General features: G+C 34.3%; 3 protein-coding genes across 4 annotated transcripts; 1 reads left to right on the top strand and 2 right to left on the bottom strand.

Annotated features, from left to right (window-relative positions):
- Positions 1 to 110: 110 nt before the first annotated feature.
- Positions 111 to 3,521, bottom strand: LOC100178257. Its single transcript, XM_026839235.1, has 8 exons — positions 3,336 to 3,521; positions 2,979 to 3,049; positions 2,521 to 2,613; positions 2,257 to 2,428; positions 2,020 to 2,163; positions 1,552 to 1,734; positions 633 to 1,397; positions 111 to 237 (listed from the first exon to the last, which is right to left on the bottom strand). Exons 1-7 carry the CDS (start codon positions 3,433 to 3,435, stop codon positions 1,288 to 1,290), a joined length of 873 nt encoding a protein of 290 aa, XP_026695036.1. The 5' UTR covers positions 3,436 to 3,521; the 3' UTR covers positions 111 to 237; positions 633 to 1,287.
- Positions 3,522 to 4,313: 792 nt separating this feature from the next.
- On the bottom strand, positions 4,314 to 7,793 carry LOC100180631. Its single transcript, XM_002121407.4, has 7 exons — positions 7,613 to 7,793; positions 7,129 to 7,199; positions 6,700 to 6,792; positions 6,345 to 6,519; positions 5,586 to 5,729; positions 5,096 to 5,278; positions 4,314 to 4,573 (listed from the first exon to the last, which is right to left on the bottom strand). Exons 1-7 carry the CDS (start codon positions 7,725 to 7,727, stop codon positions 4,443 to 4,445), a joined length of 912 nt encoding a protein of 303 aa, XP_002121443.1. The 5' UTR covers positions 7,728 to 7,793; the 3' UTR covers positions 4,314 to 4,442.
- A 1,758-nt stretch (positions 7,794 to 9,551) lies between these two features.
- Positions 9,552 to 19,160, top strand: LOC100178210 (probable ATP-dependent RNA helicase DHX58). Of its 2 annotated transcripts, XM_002120132.4 has the most exons (21): positions 9,553 to 9,688; positions 9,979 to 10,181; positions 10,500 to 10,625; positions 11,002 to 11,188; positions 11,449 to 11,633; positions 12,123 to 12,214; positions 12,566 to 12,629; positions 12,932 to 13,024; positions 13,383 to 13,509; positions 13,854 to 13,985; positions 14,223 to 14,367; positions 14,600 to 14,765; positions 14,868 to 14,975; positions 15,162 to 15,307; positions 15,714 to 15,843; positions 16,175 to 16,384; positions 16,646 to 16,813; positions 16,973 to 17,127; positions 17,386 to 17,553; positions 17,849 to 17,970; positions 18,468 to 19,160. In XM_002120132.4, the coding sequence occupies exons 2-21, from the start codon at positions 10,076 to 10,078 to the stop codon at positions 18,616 to 18,618; spliced, it is 2,781 nt and encodes a 926-aa protein (XP_002120168.3). In that variant the 5' UTR covers positions 9,553 to 9,688; positions 9,979 to 10,075; the 3' UTR covers positions 18,619 to 19,160. The 2 variants fall into 2 exon arrangements, with proteins under 2 accessions (XP_026695030.1, XP_002120168.3); XM_026839229.1 differs by lacking the exon at positions 17,849 to 17,970 and having other exon boundaries at positions 9,552 to 9,688; positions 18,468 to 18,553.
- The last annotated feature ends 15 nt before the right edge of the window (positions 19,161 to 19,175 follow it).

Genomic DNA, 19,175 nt, shown 5'->3' with positions numbered 1-19,175 from the left:
GCTTGGTGTGTTGTATTCGGAATATGCTAATAAGAGGTACAAAGTTCTCATGCACCTACCGCGGTGTTATTAAATTTCGTAAAATAGGCTGAAGCATTGAAAACACAAAATACATGCATGTTTAATAATTTATTGGCGTTGCCAGGAGACATGAGGCAGGTTTGGCCGTCTACTGATTCATCAATTGTTCATAATAATCAATCACATCCTTTGATAATTCTCCGAAAGGACCGAAACCTGAAACGATATAAGATATAGAGTCAACCCCGCTTATTTGGAATAGTTTGGTCCAAATGTGGTGCGATTAAGCGCTTAAACGGAAGGTTGTGGTACCGCCGCCTACCGTTAGAACACGGTACCCTATATTTCCTATTCGTGTTTTATCAATTAATAACGCTTTAAGTTGTGAGAATACAAATATTGTTTCTGTAAATGTTTTTTGTTAACTACCAAACAGGGCAGTATAAAAAAATGAAAACATGTACCATCTTAACCCAATCTATTATACAATCTACAAAGTTTAGGGTAAATTTATAAGACGTTTTCATACTGCTTATGTAACACTTCACTGTAAATATTATTACAGAGTGAAATGAGCCCCAATAATAACCGAGTAACAAATAGTTTCTTACGGTGGTATGTCTTTATCTTGTCCTTACGCACTTTGGCAAACGTAGTTTCGGTGAGAAAAAAGAGGCCGAAGAAAACAAGCAAGAAAAAAGTTAATTTATTCATTGTCGAAACCAAAAATAAGTCGCATTCATGCGAACAAACCAAAGTACTAAACAACCACTGGCTTAACTGCTTTAATATATTTGTTGTTGTATCCAAGCACATCGCCGTATGCCAGGCGGTTATTAAACGTCATTTCCGAAACGTTTTAATTTTAAAGAACACCAAAGACACTAAAAAGAATGATCTTAAAGTTTTGTGGATTTACAATTCATATTAATCATGTTATATTTTGGTCAAATCTTGTTTAAAATAAGAGTAATATAGTGACAGATATAAGAGAAGTTATGTTAATAGTTAATGTGGCGCATCAATCTTTGTGAATTCCAACCCACTTGCTTGGTGAAATTTCCTTCGGTCTTTCATATTTTCGAATCAAAAGTAATCACTTAGGTTGTCTAAATAAGTCGCTATGCAGAAAACACACAAAAAAACGTTTTCGCAAAGTTGCACTCTTGGTTATACGATGTGTGAGTAAACACACGTGTTATAACTCAACATATTTTTTTCGTTATAAACAGAACTCAAAAAAGTTGTTACATCACTCGTTGGAGATTAAAAATCCTTTTGTTTGTTGGCATCTCCTTTGATTTTATTCCGATAAATAAAAATCACAGAAGCTACGAGCCCCAGGATTAAACAAATGACGTTGTAACCGTTTAAACCTGAAAGAATATTAAATTGTATAATAGGAATATATATGTTTTAACTCTGAGAATGAATTTAAAAAGATCGACTGGAACGAGTCCATCTTACCCCACCCTACAATACGTACGAAGGCTTTATATACGAGAACATTATTGTTTACAATTTGTTTACCTTTTTCCGCGTCGTAGTTTGAGAGGAAAATTCCTATCCCACCAAATACATACATCGGGTAAACTGTCCGAATGCACGATGTGTATGAAGGAAATAAAACAAGGTCACATATCGTCCAGATTGCAAATGATGTAACAAGGGTTCCTATGCCAGCAATGCAAGCAACCTCAAAGCTAATCCAATCTAGAAAGTGAAAGAGTTTATTTGCCAATCCAATACTTGATATTTCAAGTGTAATTCATATACATGAACTGTCGCGTGGTGTATAGTGGTTAGCGTGTCTGTCTCTCATCTACAAAGTTATGTGGTAACTCATAAACGGGCACTATTAGGTGTATGTAACAAAACACATTTGTTAAAACTGTCGTTGGCCCGCCGCACAAACGTAAATAAGTTCATTTATTTACTTTAACGACTGCATACATGTTGCATAACCTTGAATGTTTCCTATTAAACCCATATACTTACCACGGAAAACGGGCACTTCCAAATGTGCCGAATACTCCCATGCCAACACGTGTGTTACTATAGCAGAAAAAGCAGTGATAGTCCATGTTGTTAAAATTCCCAGACTATCCATTACAATACGTTCAAGAAACCAACGTTGCCTTTCTACAAGTACATTTAATTTAAAATTCGCAGAGGGTATGGATTAGAGGCAGATGTGTCTCTGGCCTAGACACTATAACGCCTATTATTATTAACCTGTAATAACCTCGGACTTCTTCATCACTATCATTCCCACTGTCAGTTGCATACCAAGAAGAAGGAGTTTTAATATGATCGAAGCGAACGAGATGACATGTAATTCTTTAGCAAACGCAAACGTCCAAATTGAAGAAGTAACGGCGCCAACTATCCAACTTAGGTAAAAGACCTATGAAATCATTGATATAAGAAACATGAATATAAAAATATAAATTCGGTTAATCTACCAATTTAACTGATATATAGACTTTTAAAAATCACCTTTGGGAATATTTGTTTCTGGTGTACAATGGAAATTAAATAAAGTTCCGCTATCATGGTTGAAATAAAATCAAGTGGCCAAGCAATAGCAATCTGAAACAAATAATATTATGTATGAACTAAATCCGAGTGACTTTAAAAGTTATAGACTAAAACATTTTAACACAAACATGGCCATATATGATATATAGTAGGGTGGGGGAAGATGGGACACTTTGAGCACATAATATCCAAATATCTCGATCGTGTTTAAAACAATTAACAACGGTCAATGGGAGTCGTAAGGAAACAGTTTTGTAATTTTTTGAATGTTTTCTGTTTACTACGAAATGGAACGAAAAAACAGAATAAAAATGTGTTCCATCTTCCCCCACCCTACTATATACGGCTCGAACGATTTTACGATTTTATATAACAGTTTTATATAACAGCCTCAATATCAAATTTTCAAAACCTACCAATGGTTTAGAGGGAGCAAACGGTACGTGGTACTTGGCAGAAACTGTAGCTGGATCGGAGCCATGCAAATCTGCAATCAATCAATTAAAGTAATTATTTATTTTTGTGTGGCGGGCAGACATTTGTAATAACACGGGTGTTCTGTTTGGCTTTATTACAGTAGAGTAGAGTATGGATTAATACTTGTTTTTAGTTAGTTTTTCTGTTTATTATAAATATTTACTGAAATAAATAACCACATTCTCACGACTCTCAAAAATTTGTTAATCGTTAAAACACACGCAGAAAATATGGGGTTTAGGTGCAAATGGTGTCTCATCCTACCCCCATTACTGCACATAGAAAATTTCACCTACCAATAAACGAACGCACAAACTTATTTGCTCCAAACAGCAGATAAAGAGTAAAGGAAACTGCTGTACCCACAAACGCAATCTTGCAAAGCGACTTTTCCATAACGACTCCTGAACGATTTATGAATGTACAAACTCTAGAGGTGGACTATATATGAATATTATTTGCATGAAACTAAACGGAAATAGATTGCCGCAACAAAGAATCGTGCTTTATACACAGCATGATAACCTATTTCTCTCTGTTTATGTTCATTATACACGTATGACGCTAATCCCGTTTCAGACACAGTGCGATTAGTGCTTATGTTTTGGGTTTGAATCATTTTAATCAATTTTAGAAACAGTAAAAACATCATAAAATGTTGTTAAACCTCTGATTGACTGGTGGCTATGTTTTAAACGATTAATATAGGTTTGTGGTGGTCGTGAGGAAACGGTTTTATTTTATTTTTAATGTTCTTTGTTTACTACTAAATGGGACGAGAAAATAGAGTGAAAAGGTGTCCCATCTTCCCCACCCTACTATATGTTTATATAAAAGCTCTCTAAGCGATTGCACACGTCCCATTTAAACTTTATTTGTTCGTCGCCTTGTTTTAATTACCGAACATTTCATGCAACTCTGCAATATAGTTGTATTTAAACAACAATTATATCATATATTATGTACAATACAACTTTATTTTGTATCTTCGGTTATACAGTAAAGAGAGGTTAGAATAACATGCACAAATCGAAATGAAAATAAATCACAATTTAATTTCATTTATATAATAACAATTTGCGAGAAAACATGTGTAGTAGGTTGGGGGGAGATGGGACACCTTTAACACATAGCATCCAAATATCCTGATTGCTTTTTAAACAAATAACAACGATCTATGGGAGTCGTGAAGATACGGTTTTATAATTCTTTAAATATTCTTTGTTTACTACAATGGAACGAGAAAATGGAGATAAAAGGTGTCCCATCTTCCCCCACCCAGTTTAATGTCATTTATGTAACGATGTGATAAAACAGTTACATTTATTCATTCATAATTATAACTTTATTACAATAGAAACATACAGATTTGATGACTCCATTTCTGGGCCCAGTAAAACTGTTTAGTCCATCTTTTTATTTTCATAATAGATTGCGGAGTTTTGAACTTTTCCCTTCAATTTGTCCCGAAGGATGAAAAAGAATGTCGCATTCAATCCGAGAACTAAGTAGGCTAGGTTGTGATAATTCATTCCTGCAACGAAAGCCATTAAACAATGTTTGTACGTGTTAGCATACTGCAAATTACTTAATGGGTATATGACCGAAAATTTGAATTTGTATGTAAGCAGCAGAGATGCCGCAATGAGATTTAAAGGTACCAACAAAGTTCAAAAACGGAAACAGCATCTAACAGTTTTTGTGGTCACTATAAGTAACGTATAGTAGGGTGGGGGAAGATGGGACACCTTTTCATTCTATTTTCTCCTCACATTTGGTGGTAAACGAAGAACATTTAAAGAATTATTAAACCGTATCCTCACGACTCCGAAAGAACGTTGTTAATTGTTTAAAACACTATCAAGATACTTGGATATTATGTGCTAAAGGTGTCCCATCTTCCCCCACTCTACTATATTAATTGTGATCAGTTGTAACAATCATGTGAAAAAAAGCTTTTGATGCCTATCCGCTAAACATTATAGTTTGATTAATATTATCTATAAAGTCACTAACGTGCCCAATGATTGAGTATACCACCACCATACGTATTTACCATTTCCGCTGTCATAGTTTGAAAAGAACAACCCGAGGCTGCAGAAGCTTGTCATTGGGTAAACACTACGTAAGCAACTTGTATATTTTGGGTATATAATCATATCGTAGGCAATCCACAATAACTGGGCGCCTGTATAAAGTAGTGTGCCTGCTACCACTGCTACGTCACGTCCGGGCCAAGCTAAACAAATAGAGAGATTGTAAACATTAAGTATATGTTGGTCGGAGTGATTCTTTAGTGTATCACAGTGCGAAAAGTTTAACTATTATTTTCGATCATTGATTTTGAGACCATTCAACTTTGGCACTCCAATTAAACTACAAAAATTTATTTCTAACAAAGTTCACATAATGGTTAGCGACTCTGCATGTCGTTAGTCAAGACTGCTATTCCAAAACAAACATGATTGTTCTAAGCATTTTAACTATATATATGCCTTAACAACCAAGAATTTCAAAAGAAAGTATGAGCTCTGAATATTTCATACCTCTCAAAACAGGTTTTTCCAAGTGATATGAGTATTGGTAGGCAATGGCGTAAGTTAAAGTTGATGTCATAGCTGTGAAAGTCCACGTCATCATTATACCAAGGCTATCAAACACCACTCGCTCAAGACCCCATTTTAGTTTATCTGTGATGAAGTATGTTATAAACAGATTCACACTACTGTTAAGTGGAATCACAAACTTGAATAATTTTTTTTAAATACAGTAGTGTGGGGGAAGATGTTCCACAGCGCAAGGTTAAACAAAAGTTATAGTGGTGTGGGGGAAGATGTGACACATTTAACACATAATATCCAAATATCCTAATCGTGTTTTAAACAATTGACAACGATCTATGGAAGTCGTGAGGATATAGTTTGATAATTTTTTAAATGTTCTTCGTTTACTACCAAATTGGACGAGAAAATAGAATCAAAATATGTCCCTTCTTCCCCACCCTACTAATATGAAACGTTTCACGGTTTTGCGTGTCTATATCTGGCGCGGTGTCGCGGTCATATAGCGCGCCATCTGCTAAATAAATGAATAACTCATGCAAACTCGTGGCAACCACAGTCGTTATAGCACGGGTGATCTTTTTGATACACCTTACACTCGCCTACGAGTTACAGTAAAGTAAATGTAGCGTTGTAAAAGAATATTGAGGGTATTTTCATATTTTGTAAAGTACGCCTGACCACGTAAATGATTTGCACTTATTTTTCGTGAGATAATACAATAGGAAATTAGTTACCACCCACCCGACATATCCTGCTGTTTCTTGTGATACGTTTTAACCCCAGTGTAAAGCTGTATTGGGGCAAAAACGCAAATCATACCAACCAATACAGCTGATATAAGATGAAGTTCACGATCAAATGTGAATGTCCACACACCAGATAGGATCGAACCGGCAGACCAGGTGAAGTAAAACACCTTGTCAAGTAAAAAAAATACATAGTCATATAAAAAAAACTATCTTTAAACGAAAGTGTAAAAAATCGTTCTGCAGCTAAATCACCCACAATGCAGTAAGAATTTTACCATAATGTATGACACATAGTTACAAGCGGCGTAAGATGTATGTACAAACTGAGTGTTTTTGTATTGGCTTACCGGTGGAAAAATGTTGCGGGTCTTACAGATTTTATACAAGCATATAGATGCAAGCAAATTTGAGAGCAGGGTGATCGGCCAAGCAATTGAAACCTAAAAATAAAGCAATTAATAATGGATGTAATTTATTTATGAGGCCAATTGCAGTCGTTATAGTGCGTGGGTTTTATACGACTCGTGCAAGAGTTGTACCAGCACGCTCCACGCATGTATAACTTCGTGGGTTTTGTAGATTTTTGTTTAATATTTTTACCGTTAGAGGTTTTGTGGGCCTGCCCAAGGACGCGTTTACCCACAATGTAGCAACAACTAGCCTTATAAACTTGTAACTTGGCGTTAAACATACGTGCTAACCACTGTTGTACGACCCCGCTGTGTTGCATACTGTATGCGCAGTTTAAAAAAAAGTTTTAAATTAATGCAGCTTACCATGCTTTGGGAGGGGTCATTATCAACGTTGTACTTGTTGGCAACATATAACGGTGAACGAGTATACACATCTGCGATTAATCATATTAATTGATTATTTTCACTGGGCGGGTGCAAATGTATTGCTTATAAGCGTGACTAGTAAGCAAATCTTCAGTTGTATGAATACATGTATAGCAGGATGATGGGGGGAGATGGGACACCTTTTCATACCATTTTCTCGTCCCGCGTAGTAGTAAACAAAAAACATTCAATGAAATATAAAACCGTATCCTCACGACTCTCATAGACCGTTGTTAATTATTTAAAACATGGTCAGGATATTTGGATATTATGTGCTAAAGGTGTTCCATCTTCCCCCACACCACTATAACTTTTGTTTAGCCTCGCGCTGTGGGACATCGACAGTGGTATATGGGTGTTTTGTTTCATACACCTCGTACCCGATTATAGTTTACCAACAAATAGCTTCAAATATACTAACCGGATCCCGGGAGTTTCAGTCTTCCTGCAGTTGCAAACGCAAAGAATAAATAAGTGCATAAACCAGAAGATGCTATAGACAGAACACACATAAGCCTTTCCAAACTGAGCGACATTTTAACAGCTTAACTCTCCTGCTTTATAGAAAGGTGTCTTACCAACGTATGTCAGCTATGGTTATTTGTGTGGGTGATAGTGCAAATTTTCTGGTTATAAATTACACACAATCCGCACCGGGATGTTACGTATGCTTTGTCCGGATTAGTAAGGCAAATAGATTAGGAACACCACCTACGTAATGTGTGTATAAACAAGTTACATACATTTCCATGCTGCATGAAATAATTCAAACATAAGTGCATAAATCTCAGATTTTCTGCAAAGCAGTTTAAATACGAGTGTTACTGCACATATACGGTAGGGTGGGGGCAGGAAGGGACACGGTTTCATTCTCTTTTCTCGTCCATTGGGTATAGTAAACAAATAATTTTTATAGAATTATATAACCGTAGCTCCGCGACCGTAAAAGAGAGTTGTTAATTGTTGTTAAAAATACGATCCGGTTAATTTTCAGTTTGTAGATATCTCATTGAAACTGATTAAATATATTTTACTTTTTGATTTAATTGTTGTTTTAGCCTTGCTTCTTTCAAATAGAGTGATTAGGATCAGTGCAACAGAATAATTTATAAATATATATCAAAGTTAAAAAAAGGAATTAAAACCGGTGTAAACGATCTAGCCTAAAGTATAGTATTTTCGCACGTGTTACCAGCAACGTTGGCAATTGTTTTTACACGGATAGCAATTATGGATTACCCATTAGCGACCACTATATGGGTTAAAGCATCAAATCCGGTATTTCCTGTTTATGGCTTGAGGTCTAACTACTTCGGTACGTTTATTATATTATTTTACCAGAGTATGGCTTTAATTTTTCTTTTTCTATTCGTTCATTCATCAGATTGTTGTTGTTTCAGAGGTCTTGCTAAACACAATGAAGTCGTTAATCATCATTGTATTTACTTCCGCCAAATTCTGCATTCCTTTTTTTGATCTGTTGCAATATCATATCCTATTATATAGGTATACGTCAGGGGGCCTATGATTTCGGCCAGATTTGGCCATATGATCTAACACCCAGACTAATATATTCATAAATATAGTAGGATGGGGGAAGATGGGACACCTTTTCGTTTAGTTTCGCTTTTCATTTGGTAGTAATAAACAAAGAACATTCAAATAATTATAAAACCGCATCCTCACGACTTCCACTGACCGTTGTTAATTGTTTAAAACACGATCAGGGTATTTGGGTATTATGTGTTAAAGGTGTCCAATCTCACCCTACTATATTAATGAACGTAATGATACCATAGCGATAGGGAAGTCCTTAAACCTAAACCTAAACCAACTTCTTTTTGACGCACTTAACCGACGCACGATCGTCAACAATGACTATGCACACTGGCTTTGCCGTTAGTAACAACAAAAAAACGATATTGCAATATATCTTTAAATTAGAATTTAAATTATGTAAACGATGATTGATCTCAAAGCCACAGAAACACAAGTTTGAAACCCCATCATAAAGGTGGAAAGACAATTAAACCCCATTTTGCCTCCCAAATAACATAGCGGTTATAGTGAAAAGTCATATTCACTGTTAATTTGAAGGTAAACTTAAAATTTTAAAAACCGTAAATAATTTGTTTTCCTTTGGAAGTCAGAAACAAAATTCAGAAGGAATATTTTGTGACGTTATGCCATTTAATGTGAGCTATAGTAATAGCTTTATACTTTAATTGTTAAAATACTCTATTTACGCCTTCCCACGAATGGAGGCCTCTAAAACAAACCTATTTAAACGTATTGCGAAAGCTCTTGCTTGCTTTTGGACATAAAATGACGGGGATATCCCCGGTTTAAATTAGTGGGTATTCCCCATTAAGAAAACTTAGGTATGGAGAGTTGCGTCACGGGACATATTTGCCCTGTGTTACCAGCTCTTATTGTTACAATGCAACAGACGAATGTTTTTTTATTAGTGAAATAACGATTTAGGAACACTTGCCAGGTGAGTTAGAGGAACTACTAAAAACAGAACTGCGTTGCAACATGGTGTTGTTTTTATTTAAAGGCGTTATTGCATGTGAAACATATATAGTTAGGCTAGAGTGGCGTGATGGGATATATTGAGTCACTATAGTCAGAGAAGGTTAACATTAAGTTTCATTGGTAAATCAACTTTTATTAAGATAATTTGGTTTAACATATTAATGCAATATGAATTCAACTACATAACAAAAATTTTTGGTGACAGAACATAATATCAGTTTTATTTAATTTCTATTTTCTCTTATACAGTACCGAAGATCAAATTAATTACAACAACAAAGAGAAGGGAATTAGCAACAAAACGACCGCCATTACAAACGTTTTGTTTTGTTAATATTTCTGGAAAATGGGAGAAAGTGTTAAATACTTTATGTCCCATTGGGGACCTTTTTTAAAAATATTTCTTGCACCTCGTTCAATACTAAACAACTTCCCTCATATGGAAGATGACGGTTAGTATCAAGTTTATTGAAGCAATTTACTATTCCTAATATAAATATACCGGCACAGTGGTTAGCGGACCGGCCTCTAGTCTAGCCCAGAGGTTACAGGGCGTGTGTGTTCTTGGGCAGCATACATAATGGCAGAGTGTTCCATCCATTGGTTTCTTATGTGTTGTATAAATTATTAGCAATATATTAAAAAACAATCACCTACAAAGTTACATTAAAAAAAAAACAGGTGTTTTATAATGACTGCTGTTGCTCCACCATGCTAGGATAAATAAGTTGCACTCATTTATTCATTAATCTTAAATAGTTGATTTGCAGTTCGAAAACAAATCACTGACGAAGGAAATAAGATAAAACAAGTCGAATTGTTTATAAAATATTTGGAGGAATGTGAAGAACCTGGAATTTTGCAAGCATTTCTAGATGCATTGAGAAATAGTCAAGGTATTATCAATTAAACAAATAAGGTTTGTTGGTCCGACGCTGTGGCAGAGTGATTGGAATGCTGCCTTTAGCCTCGAGGTCATGAGTACAAGGCTTGGCGCTGCTACTACTGTGGATGTATGTGTGCTTGGGCAAGACGCTTATCGGTAATTGTTCCAACCCAGTTATCTCCTATAGAGAGTGGGTAAATTTTCACCTATGTTTAAAAAATATTAGGTAATCAAACGATGTCACCAACACAGTTACATATGTGGTAATTCACAAGCGGGCAAGAGGTGTATGAAACGGAAAACTTGTGTTAGAACGACTGTCATTACCTGCCATGCAAGGATAAATAGTTACATTCGTTCATTTATACCTCATTAATTAAATTTAGGCACAGGACAGTGGATAGCTGATGTGTTGGATGGTAAGCTGGACCATCAACTTGGAAAATGTGAGGAATACATGCAAGATGTTCCACAAATAAAAAAGCTTTTTATTTTGATCAAGAAGGATTTAAATGTGATAGACTTTGAGGATTTTACTTCTTTTTTCTCACACCATCTGGACACTGAAGAAAAGTGAGAAACCTTAAATTTAACATAACTTAACTTTTCCCTTTAAATGGACCTAATGAATATTAATTTAATAAAACAATAAAGAAAAGAAAGTCAGCAGCAAACATCGTTAAGACACGCTATGGTTCAAAGTTTGAGAAAGAGCATCAGTTAAAAAGCGTAACACTCATGTCATGAAGACTGCAATTGCCCCGCAACGCAAGGATAAATAAATTAATAAGTTACATTTAATATAAATTTCATTCAATATAAATTTTCTGCAGAGAAGAAATCCAAAGTGTTTTTGTCAAGGGAAACTCAGCAGCAGGAACTGCATTCTTCTCTATTATAGTTCGGAAACCTCCTTCATGGTTAAAAGAATTTCTTGAAGAAATAGAGGGACAACATTACATTCACAAATTACATGGAAGTCTCGCAGCAGCCCTTAGAGAGTATTTTTTCTTTTATGGTATGAAAATCATTTCATTGTATGCATTGTGGAGCCAGAAAAAAATAAGGAGAGTTATAAACGCATCAAAAAAGCATGAAGTTTATAACATACTCTGGTATAATGGGAAATAACTAAACTCTCCTAAAACAAGGAAGTTTATTTATTCAAAAAGGAATTTTTCGAAACCCCAAAACGCTTCCTGGTTGCGCCACAAATTATAATTTTACGCTAAATTTCAATTCATTGTTCAATTCATTGTAAATTCATCAATTCATTGTATAGTGGTAGTCAAAAAATGCAACTTGATTGACATACCTAGCATAATGAGAAAACTAAACTTTCCTAAAGAAAAAAGAGGTGTTGTAAAAACATTTTTAATCAATCAAATTTTAATTTAAAATAAATACTAAAATTTTTTTGACTAAAAATGTTTTTTATGACCTCTGGTTGCGCCATGGATTGCATATGTCTACTTTGTGTTAAATATTATGTAACTTAATTTTTCAGAAGAACGGACATCTGACAATAGGGATGGGGAAACAATAGAATCTCAGACTCATGCTGAACCTGAACCTTTTGAATCAAATAACTTTGATCAGGCAAGACTGTTTAATTAGTTGTAATCTACTGGTATTGTAACTTATTTATATCGACATGACAATCATTACAACACAGGTGTTCTGTTTCATACACCTCATACCCCACTTACGAGATATGTTTGTTACTTTGTGGGTAATTGTTTTTTTTGTTTAATTTTTTATGTATAGCTTACAATTCGGAAAACCCATAAGAGTTCACTGAGTTAGAACAATTGCCGCTAAGTGTTTTGCCTTAGGAGTCCCGAACTCGTAAAAAGTATTTCTTAACAATCATTTGGGTTAGAGCCTAACTTTATATTGGATATAAACCATAGGTTTAACATAGTTTGTGAATATAAAACTAAACTATAGAGACCTAAAACTTCACTGTTGAGATGTATGGACATGTTGAACATAACACGCGGGGAGCATAGCGGTAAGTAACACTTTAAAATTTGTTTTGGTTAATTATATTTGTTTATCTTCGTTCACTTTTCTTAAAATTACACCTTACTTTGTTTAAATTAAATAAAACTCAATATGTGTTCATTTATTCTGTTGTGGGTTTAGCAGCCTGCTTTTAACTGAGACATTTTCTAAAGTAGTTTTATACCTAGAGTGTTTTTAACAACTGTCGTTTTGCTGCTAATTCCCTTCTCTTAGTTTTATTAATTTGATCTTGTTTGAGTTATGCCATTTATGTTCAATGTTCTATTAACATGGTATCACATGATAAAGGTTCAATTAAACAACTGAAGCTAAGGAATTACCAATTGGAACTTGCTGAGCAGGCATTACAAGGAAACAACTCACTTATTGTTGCACCAACTGGTAAGACATTGCTTTTACGCTAAAGTTCTGTTCATTTCCAAGCATAAGATTTAGTCCAGATTTGGCCCATAATCCGAACAGCCACAGTTCAGGGTATATATATATATATATATATATATATATAAATATATATAAATATATATAAATATATATATATATAAACATGAATGAGCCTAGCTTATTTATGCTACTGTGGCACAACAATGACAGTATCTTCTTAAAGTTTGTCATGTATTTAGCTTTGTGGATAACTATTGCTCTATTAGCACCAAAATTTGTAAAAAAATGGAATCAAAACTTAAATTAAAAAATTAGGTATTTAGCAACGATTTTCAAAGCAGTTTTCTTGTTTTTAAAGGAACTGGAAAAACTCTAGTAGCTCAACACATTTGCACGGAACATTTAAGACGAAACCCGAACAGCAAAATAGTTTTCCTGGTTCCAAGAGTTGTATTGGTTGAACAGCAGCATGATGCATTCGACAGGCTCGTTTCACATATTCCTTATCATTATGAATAAAATAATTAATTAATTTATTTATCCTCGAGTGGCGGGCATTTACACAGTCATTATAACACAGTTGATCTGTTTCATACACCTTGTTCCCGCTTAGAAGTTACCAAGTTTGTAACTTTGTAGGTAATTACTAATTGTTTTATGGGATGTTTTTATTAATACCTTTTAGTATATGGCGTCTTGTGCAAAGACACAGATGCCCACAATGGCAGCAGAAGCGACCTTTGAAACCATATCTTCTAAGCTAGTTGCATGGGCCTAACCACTGTGCCACGTAGTTGGACTGAGATTTTAAAGTTATTTAATCTTACAGTCAAATGAAGTATGAACAAGGTATGCTGTGCAAAATCAGTTCAGAAAATACCACCAATGCTGCACCTAACTTCTTGATCATGGGACACAAAATAACGTTCATGACACCACAGATTCTTTTTAATTATCTGGAGTAAGAACCTTTATCTATTTGTTATGAGCAATCTTGTGCATGTTCATCCTATTGTAATTTTTTTGCATATCACACCCATTACTACTTGAATGGTCCAGATAGTATAACAGTGTGCAAGGCAAAGTACCTAACTATAGGTTTGGAAATTAACATCCCTGTATTTTATAATAATTGGTATTCTAGTGTGAAGCAACACCATGCAGTGTTTGATAGTGATAATACATTTGTTCATTCTAGGAAAGATTGTGACTTCATTAATGAGCTTGGTCTTCTCATATATGATGAATGTCATCATGCAATGAAAGGGGATCCTTACAACTCCATTATGAAAGTTTATCACGATAACTTGACAAAGTACAACGGTGCAAAACCTTTACCACAAGTATGTCTTTACAGAAACTTTTCTTCCAACTAAACTTTTATTTGTGTTATTTAAATATTTATCGATAAGAGGTAATTTATATTCTTGTAGACCTATCTATTTATTTGGAGTCAATTTTATCTGTTTTGTATTTCAATTGTTCGGTATAATGTAATTCTAAATTCCCATTGCTAAAACATAGTGTAAAAACAGAAATTAAAAAAATGAATCTGATATTTCTCTTCTTGTACAGGTAATTGGAATGACTGCTTCTCCTGGAGTCGGTGGTGCAAAATCTGTTCAAGCAGCAACACAGCATATAAAGAGACTATTGGCAAACTTAAATGTAACAACTGCACCAGTGGAGGTTATTGAGAACAAAAAGGAGTTGGGAAAACATACAACAGAAACTACATGTGGTATAACTTTTTCTACCTCTCTGATAAAATTTAAAACATATTTTCTACTATTTTTTCTTCAAATCCATACTTTTGAATTTTTTAAACTGTCTTTTAAAACAGAAATAAGGCGCATTGATCGGAAAAAAACACAATTTCAGGAAAACATGGTTACACTCATAAATAAAATATGGGAAAACTTGAAAATAGAATTCGAAAAAGCTGAAAATGGTTTGTATATTTTAATATTTTATGTCAGAGCTTTTCTGATTTGTTGGGTCTATAAACTCTTAGAACAAATGGATGCTTAGAATCTGTTTGGAGCACATGTATTTTAAACACTCGTTTAATAACGACTTTTGTTGACCTTCCCCGTGAGGATATATAAGTTATATTTATTCGAATGAATATTTTTAGAAGTAAAAGATATAGACACGAACCTGAAAGCAAAACCTGGAACACAAGCATTTGAGGCTTGGTGTGTCCAGTTAAGGGAATCAAGCAGTACATTAAGAAATGACAAATTAAGTCAACGACTTCAGGAATATGCTCAACACCTACGTGTAAGTATTTATAATGTGTAGCCACTGTTATTCAAATGAATGTTTGTAACCTTGATTTCCTTTAAGTTATCCCTTGTGCTATTACACATTAGCAAAAGGTTTTTCTTACAATTCGTCCCGGCTTACAATTGACCACATATGTAACTTTGTGGTTGATTATTATTTTGAATTTAGGCTATTCTTATTTTAATGTATTTTAACATTTCATAGGGGACCATCGGATTAAAGCAATTTTTGTTAAATGTCTTGCCCAAGGACACATACACCCACAATGTTAACAGCTACAACCTTAAACCTATGCCCTGTAACCTTTGAGCTAAAGGCTCACTGTCCAAAGGCACCAATATTATTAGAAAAATGGACAAATACTTTAAAAAAAAAAAGTTACGATTTTACTCTTATTTAGGAATATAACAACTCATTGATGATTGATTATGATCTAACCAGCACAGAAGCTTGTGATTATGTAACTCAGTTTTGGTGTAATGCATGCACCACAGTTGTACCAGAATTAGAACAATTGCATGAAGATTATGGTATGTTTGTTACTCTGTTCTACAGTAAATCCTAAAGCATGACATGCTTAGACTCTTGAGATTTAGGCCAGAGTTGGCACATTAATGACACCCAGAAGTGGTTTGTGTCACAGAATGCTTTATTTCTGCATAAATGTGCTCAAACTGTTGATACAGCTTTTGTCTGCTAAAACATATGCGTAAGCAGATGATTATGGTGTAAAACAAAATAATTTTATACATCTCCCATGTTTTTGGTTGAGAAATTTGGCCCTTTACCCATTTTCCAGGCCTAGTTGCAACGCATTACCAACTATTCTAATGAAATTTGAAACTTGATTCTAATTTTCAGCACCTAAGAGAGAATATCATACCAGCCCCATATTGAGAAAATTGTTTGAAATTCTCACCGCTGAGTTTGTCGACTTCCCAGAATCTAAGTGTATTATATTTGTACGCACCAGGTGTATTGCCAAGGCTTTGGTAACTTGTCTTATGGAAGATTTTTATGATTTAAAACCAAAGCAACTGACTGGAGTGGGAGCTTCTGCTGGAGATGGAGGTAGTTTTATTAATTAAATTAATTTAACTTGTCCATCCTGGCGTGGCAGGGCAACGACAGTCGTTATAACACGGGTGTTCTGTTTCACATACCTTGTTCCCCCTTACGAGTTACCACGTATGTAACTTTATTGGCAATTTTAACAGTTTTTGTACTGTATGGTTGACAATTTAACATAAACTGTTCCTGGTGTGTATGCCTACCCAGAATACCCATTTAGGCTACGGGTACATTGCTGTATACTAAACTATAGTTCTTCAGGAATGACCAGGGTTGAACAAGAAGACACCATTTCATCTTTCAGAGATGGTTCGACCAAAATAATTGTTGCAACTTCAGTTGCAGAGGAAGGATTTGATATTCCAGCTTGTAACTTGGTGATTGCATACAACTACTCTACCAATGAAATTGGTCATGTACAAAGGCAAGGTAAGGAATGTGCGATGCGGTGGCGAAGTGGTTAGGCACTTGCTTCATAACCAAAGGTGTGTGAAACACAACACCTGTGTTATAACAATTAACAACTGCTGCTGTTCCACCATGCAAGAATAAATAAAGTTCATTCTTTCATTTATTCATTACTTTCAGGTAGAGGTCGTGCAAAAGAAAGTAAAATGTTCCTTCTCGCTTATGAAGGCAGTGCACTAATTCATCAGGAAGAAACTAACATAGCTCAACTAGAGTGTTCTCGTGAAGCACTAAAACAAATCAGAAATACCAATTCAACCATTCTTGAACAAGAAGTAAGCATTACAAATTTTTAACTCTTGTATAATGTATGTTGTTGCTACAAGGCAAAGGGGCAAACTTGCATTTGTAAGACTACGTTGAAATTTCTACCCTGCATCAATCAGTGACTTTTACAAACAATAATTTAGATTTGTTCCATAGAAATGCTTGCCTAACTATCCCTGCCTCCCCTGAATGTTAAACATTTTGGTGCTTTATACCTACTTTTCGTTTTGTTTAGTTCCATTTAGTTAATTTTGTTTTAATTGTAGATTAAGGAATTTCAAAGACTTTTAAAAGTTGAGAGAGAATCCGAAAGATCAGCAGCTCAACGTCAAATTGAGGGCGCAATCGCATCTAACAAGATATGGACATTCTTATGTAAAAAGTGCAAAAAAGTTGCCACCACTTCTGATAAATTTCAGCATATTAATCATCAGGTATATCAAATTATTCAAATATTTAAAATGAATAAAAGCAACTTGTTTTATTCTCTTGTGGCGGGAAAAAAGCAATAGTTATTTTAACCCACATGTCTTGGTTCATACACCTTCAGTTACATTGTATGTAACTTTGTGTGTGATTTGTTTTTCTGTATACCTGACAATTCAGACAACCCATGTATATGAAACAGCAAACCTGTAAAATATTGACTTCTGTTGCCCCGGCACACGAGGATAAATAAGATAAGTTAATGCATTTTTGTTGGTACACACTGCACTTGGTTTATTTCAGCACCATGTTGTGGTTGATGCGGGCTTCATAGAGAGAGCAGAGATAGTTCAATATCCAGCTATAAAACATAAAGTTTTTGGAGAACAAACAATTATTGGAATAGTGAAGTGTAAAAGCTGCAGGTAGGTAAAGAGGGGCTAATCACTTTAACGTTACAACTAACACTTGCTCCATTCTACGGAGTGTGGTTTTACGCACCCTTTTTCCAATTACATAGTAACTAAAAGAAGGGAATAAGCAATTAAAAGAAGGTGGTTATACACAGGCTGTGTGTAAAAACTTCTTGGATACAAAGTATTAGATAAAAGCATGGCTGCTATACTCACAATACAGTATATCATATTGAGTTGTATTTAATCAAAACAAATTGAGATGTAATTAAAAGAAAAATGTGAGTAAAGACACAATCTGTACAAAAACTATCATTTCGCTAGTAATTTCCTTTTTTTATGTTTTAAAAATTGTTTTTTTCTATTATATTTGATTATTTGAAAAGATGTATAAAAATTATGTTATGTTATAACTTCTTCAAGGAATAGAGGAAACTAGCCACTATTAATAATATTTCTAAAGCATAAGATTGAGTAGATATTTTAACAATACAATTTAATTACATTAGGTCTGATTGGGGAGCATATATGAGACACAGACAACAGCCTATCTCTGTTCTTAAGATTGTCAACTTCGTGTTACAACATGAAGAAGATAGGATTACTGTTAAGCAATGGAAAAAATCTCCTTTCAATGTTCATAAAGAGTTCATGGAATGAATTACAAGTTCCTGTTTTACATAGTAGTTTTATTTTTATAATCGAAATGCTTTGGCAGGGTATTATTTTTTTAAGCCACTTTGGAGCAATTGCCTTTACATTACGTATCTTTAATATCTGTATAATAACATGTACATAACACTTTAACAGAGTATATATATATTTTATGATATGTAATATTAAATTTGTTGTTTTATGATTGTACAATGGTGTGTTGTAATACTTCTGCACTTATCCATTAAGCCGATTAGGAGTTGTAAATATAAATATTTATCATCATTTCTGTCCCTATGATTCTTCCTTCCAACTAAATGTAAATATGATTTTAACCATAAACGTGTTTAATCGTTGAGTCGCTTTATCTGTCGTTTTGACGGGATATCCTGTCCTTTAGTTTTACAGCAAACGTTACTACTATATAACTTTATCATCACGTTGAAGACAACTAACATATGTCTTTTTATTTGTTTCTAATTAATAAAGTGGATAAATGAGTAGTACTAATAATGTATTTATTGTGTATAAATAAATGTAACTTATTTGTCTTCTTGTAGCAG

Source organism: Ciona intestinalis, unplaced genomic scaffold (genome assembly GCF_000224145.3).
Source record: "Ciona intestinalis unplaced genomic scaffold, KH HT000174.2, whole genome shotgun sequence".
Classification (NCBI taxonomy): domain Eukaryota; kingdom Metazoa; phylum Chordata; class Ascidiacea; order Phlebobranchia; family Cionidae; genus Ciona; species Ciona intestinalis.
This window is presented reverse-complemented; position numbering and strand designations above follow the sequence as displayed.

Coding starts and splice junctions, on each gene's coding strand:
- LOC100178257 (XM_026839235.1), bottom strand. CDS start 3,435: ATGGAAAAGTCGCTTTGCAAGATTGCGTTTGTGGGTACAGCAGTTTCC. Junction 3,050..3,335: donor GTTTGTGCGTTCGTTTATTG/GTAGGTGAAATT, acceptor GATTGATTGCAG/ATTTGCATGGCTCCGATCCA. Junction 1,735..2,019: donor GGAAGTGCCCGTTTTCCGTG/GTAAGTATATGG, acceptor TTCACTTTCTAG/ATTGGATTAGCTTTGAGGTT.
- LOC100180631 (XM_002121407.4), bottom strand. CDS start 7,727: ATGTCGCTCAGTTTGGAAAGGCTTATGTGTGTTCTGTCTATAGCATCT. Junction 6,793..7,128: donor ATGACCCCTCCCAAAGCATG/GTAAGCTGCATT, acceptor CTTTATTTTTAG/GTTTCAATTGCTTGGCCGAT. Junction 5,730..6,344: donor GAAACAGCAGGATATGTCGG/GTGGGTGGTAAC, acceptor ACTTCATCACAG/ATAAACTAAAATGGGGTCTT.
- LOC100178210 (XM_002120132.4), top strand. CDS start 10,076: ATGGGAGAAAGTGTTAAATACTTTATGTCCCATTGGGGACCTTTTTTA. Junction 12,630..12,931: donor AACACGCGGGGAGCATAGCG/GTAAGTAACACT, acceptor CACATGATAAAG/GTTCAATTAAACAACTGAAG. Junction 17,554..17,848: donor TTCAGCATATTAATCATCAG/GTATATCAAATT, acceptor GGTTTATTTCAG/CACCATGTTGTGGTTGATGC.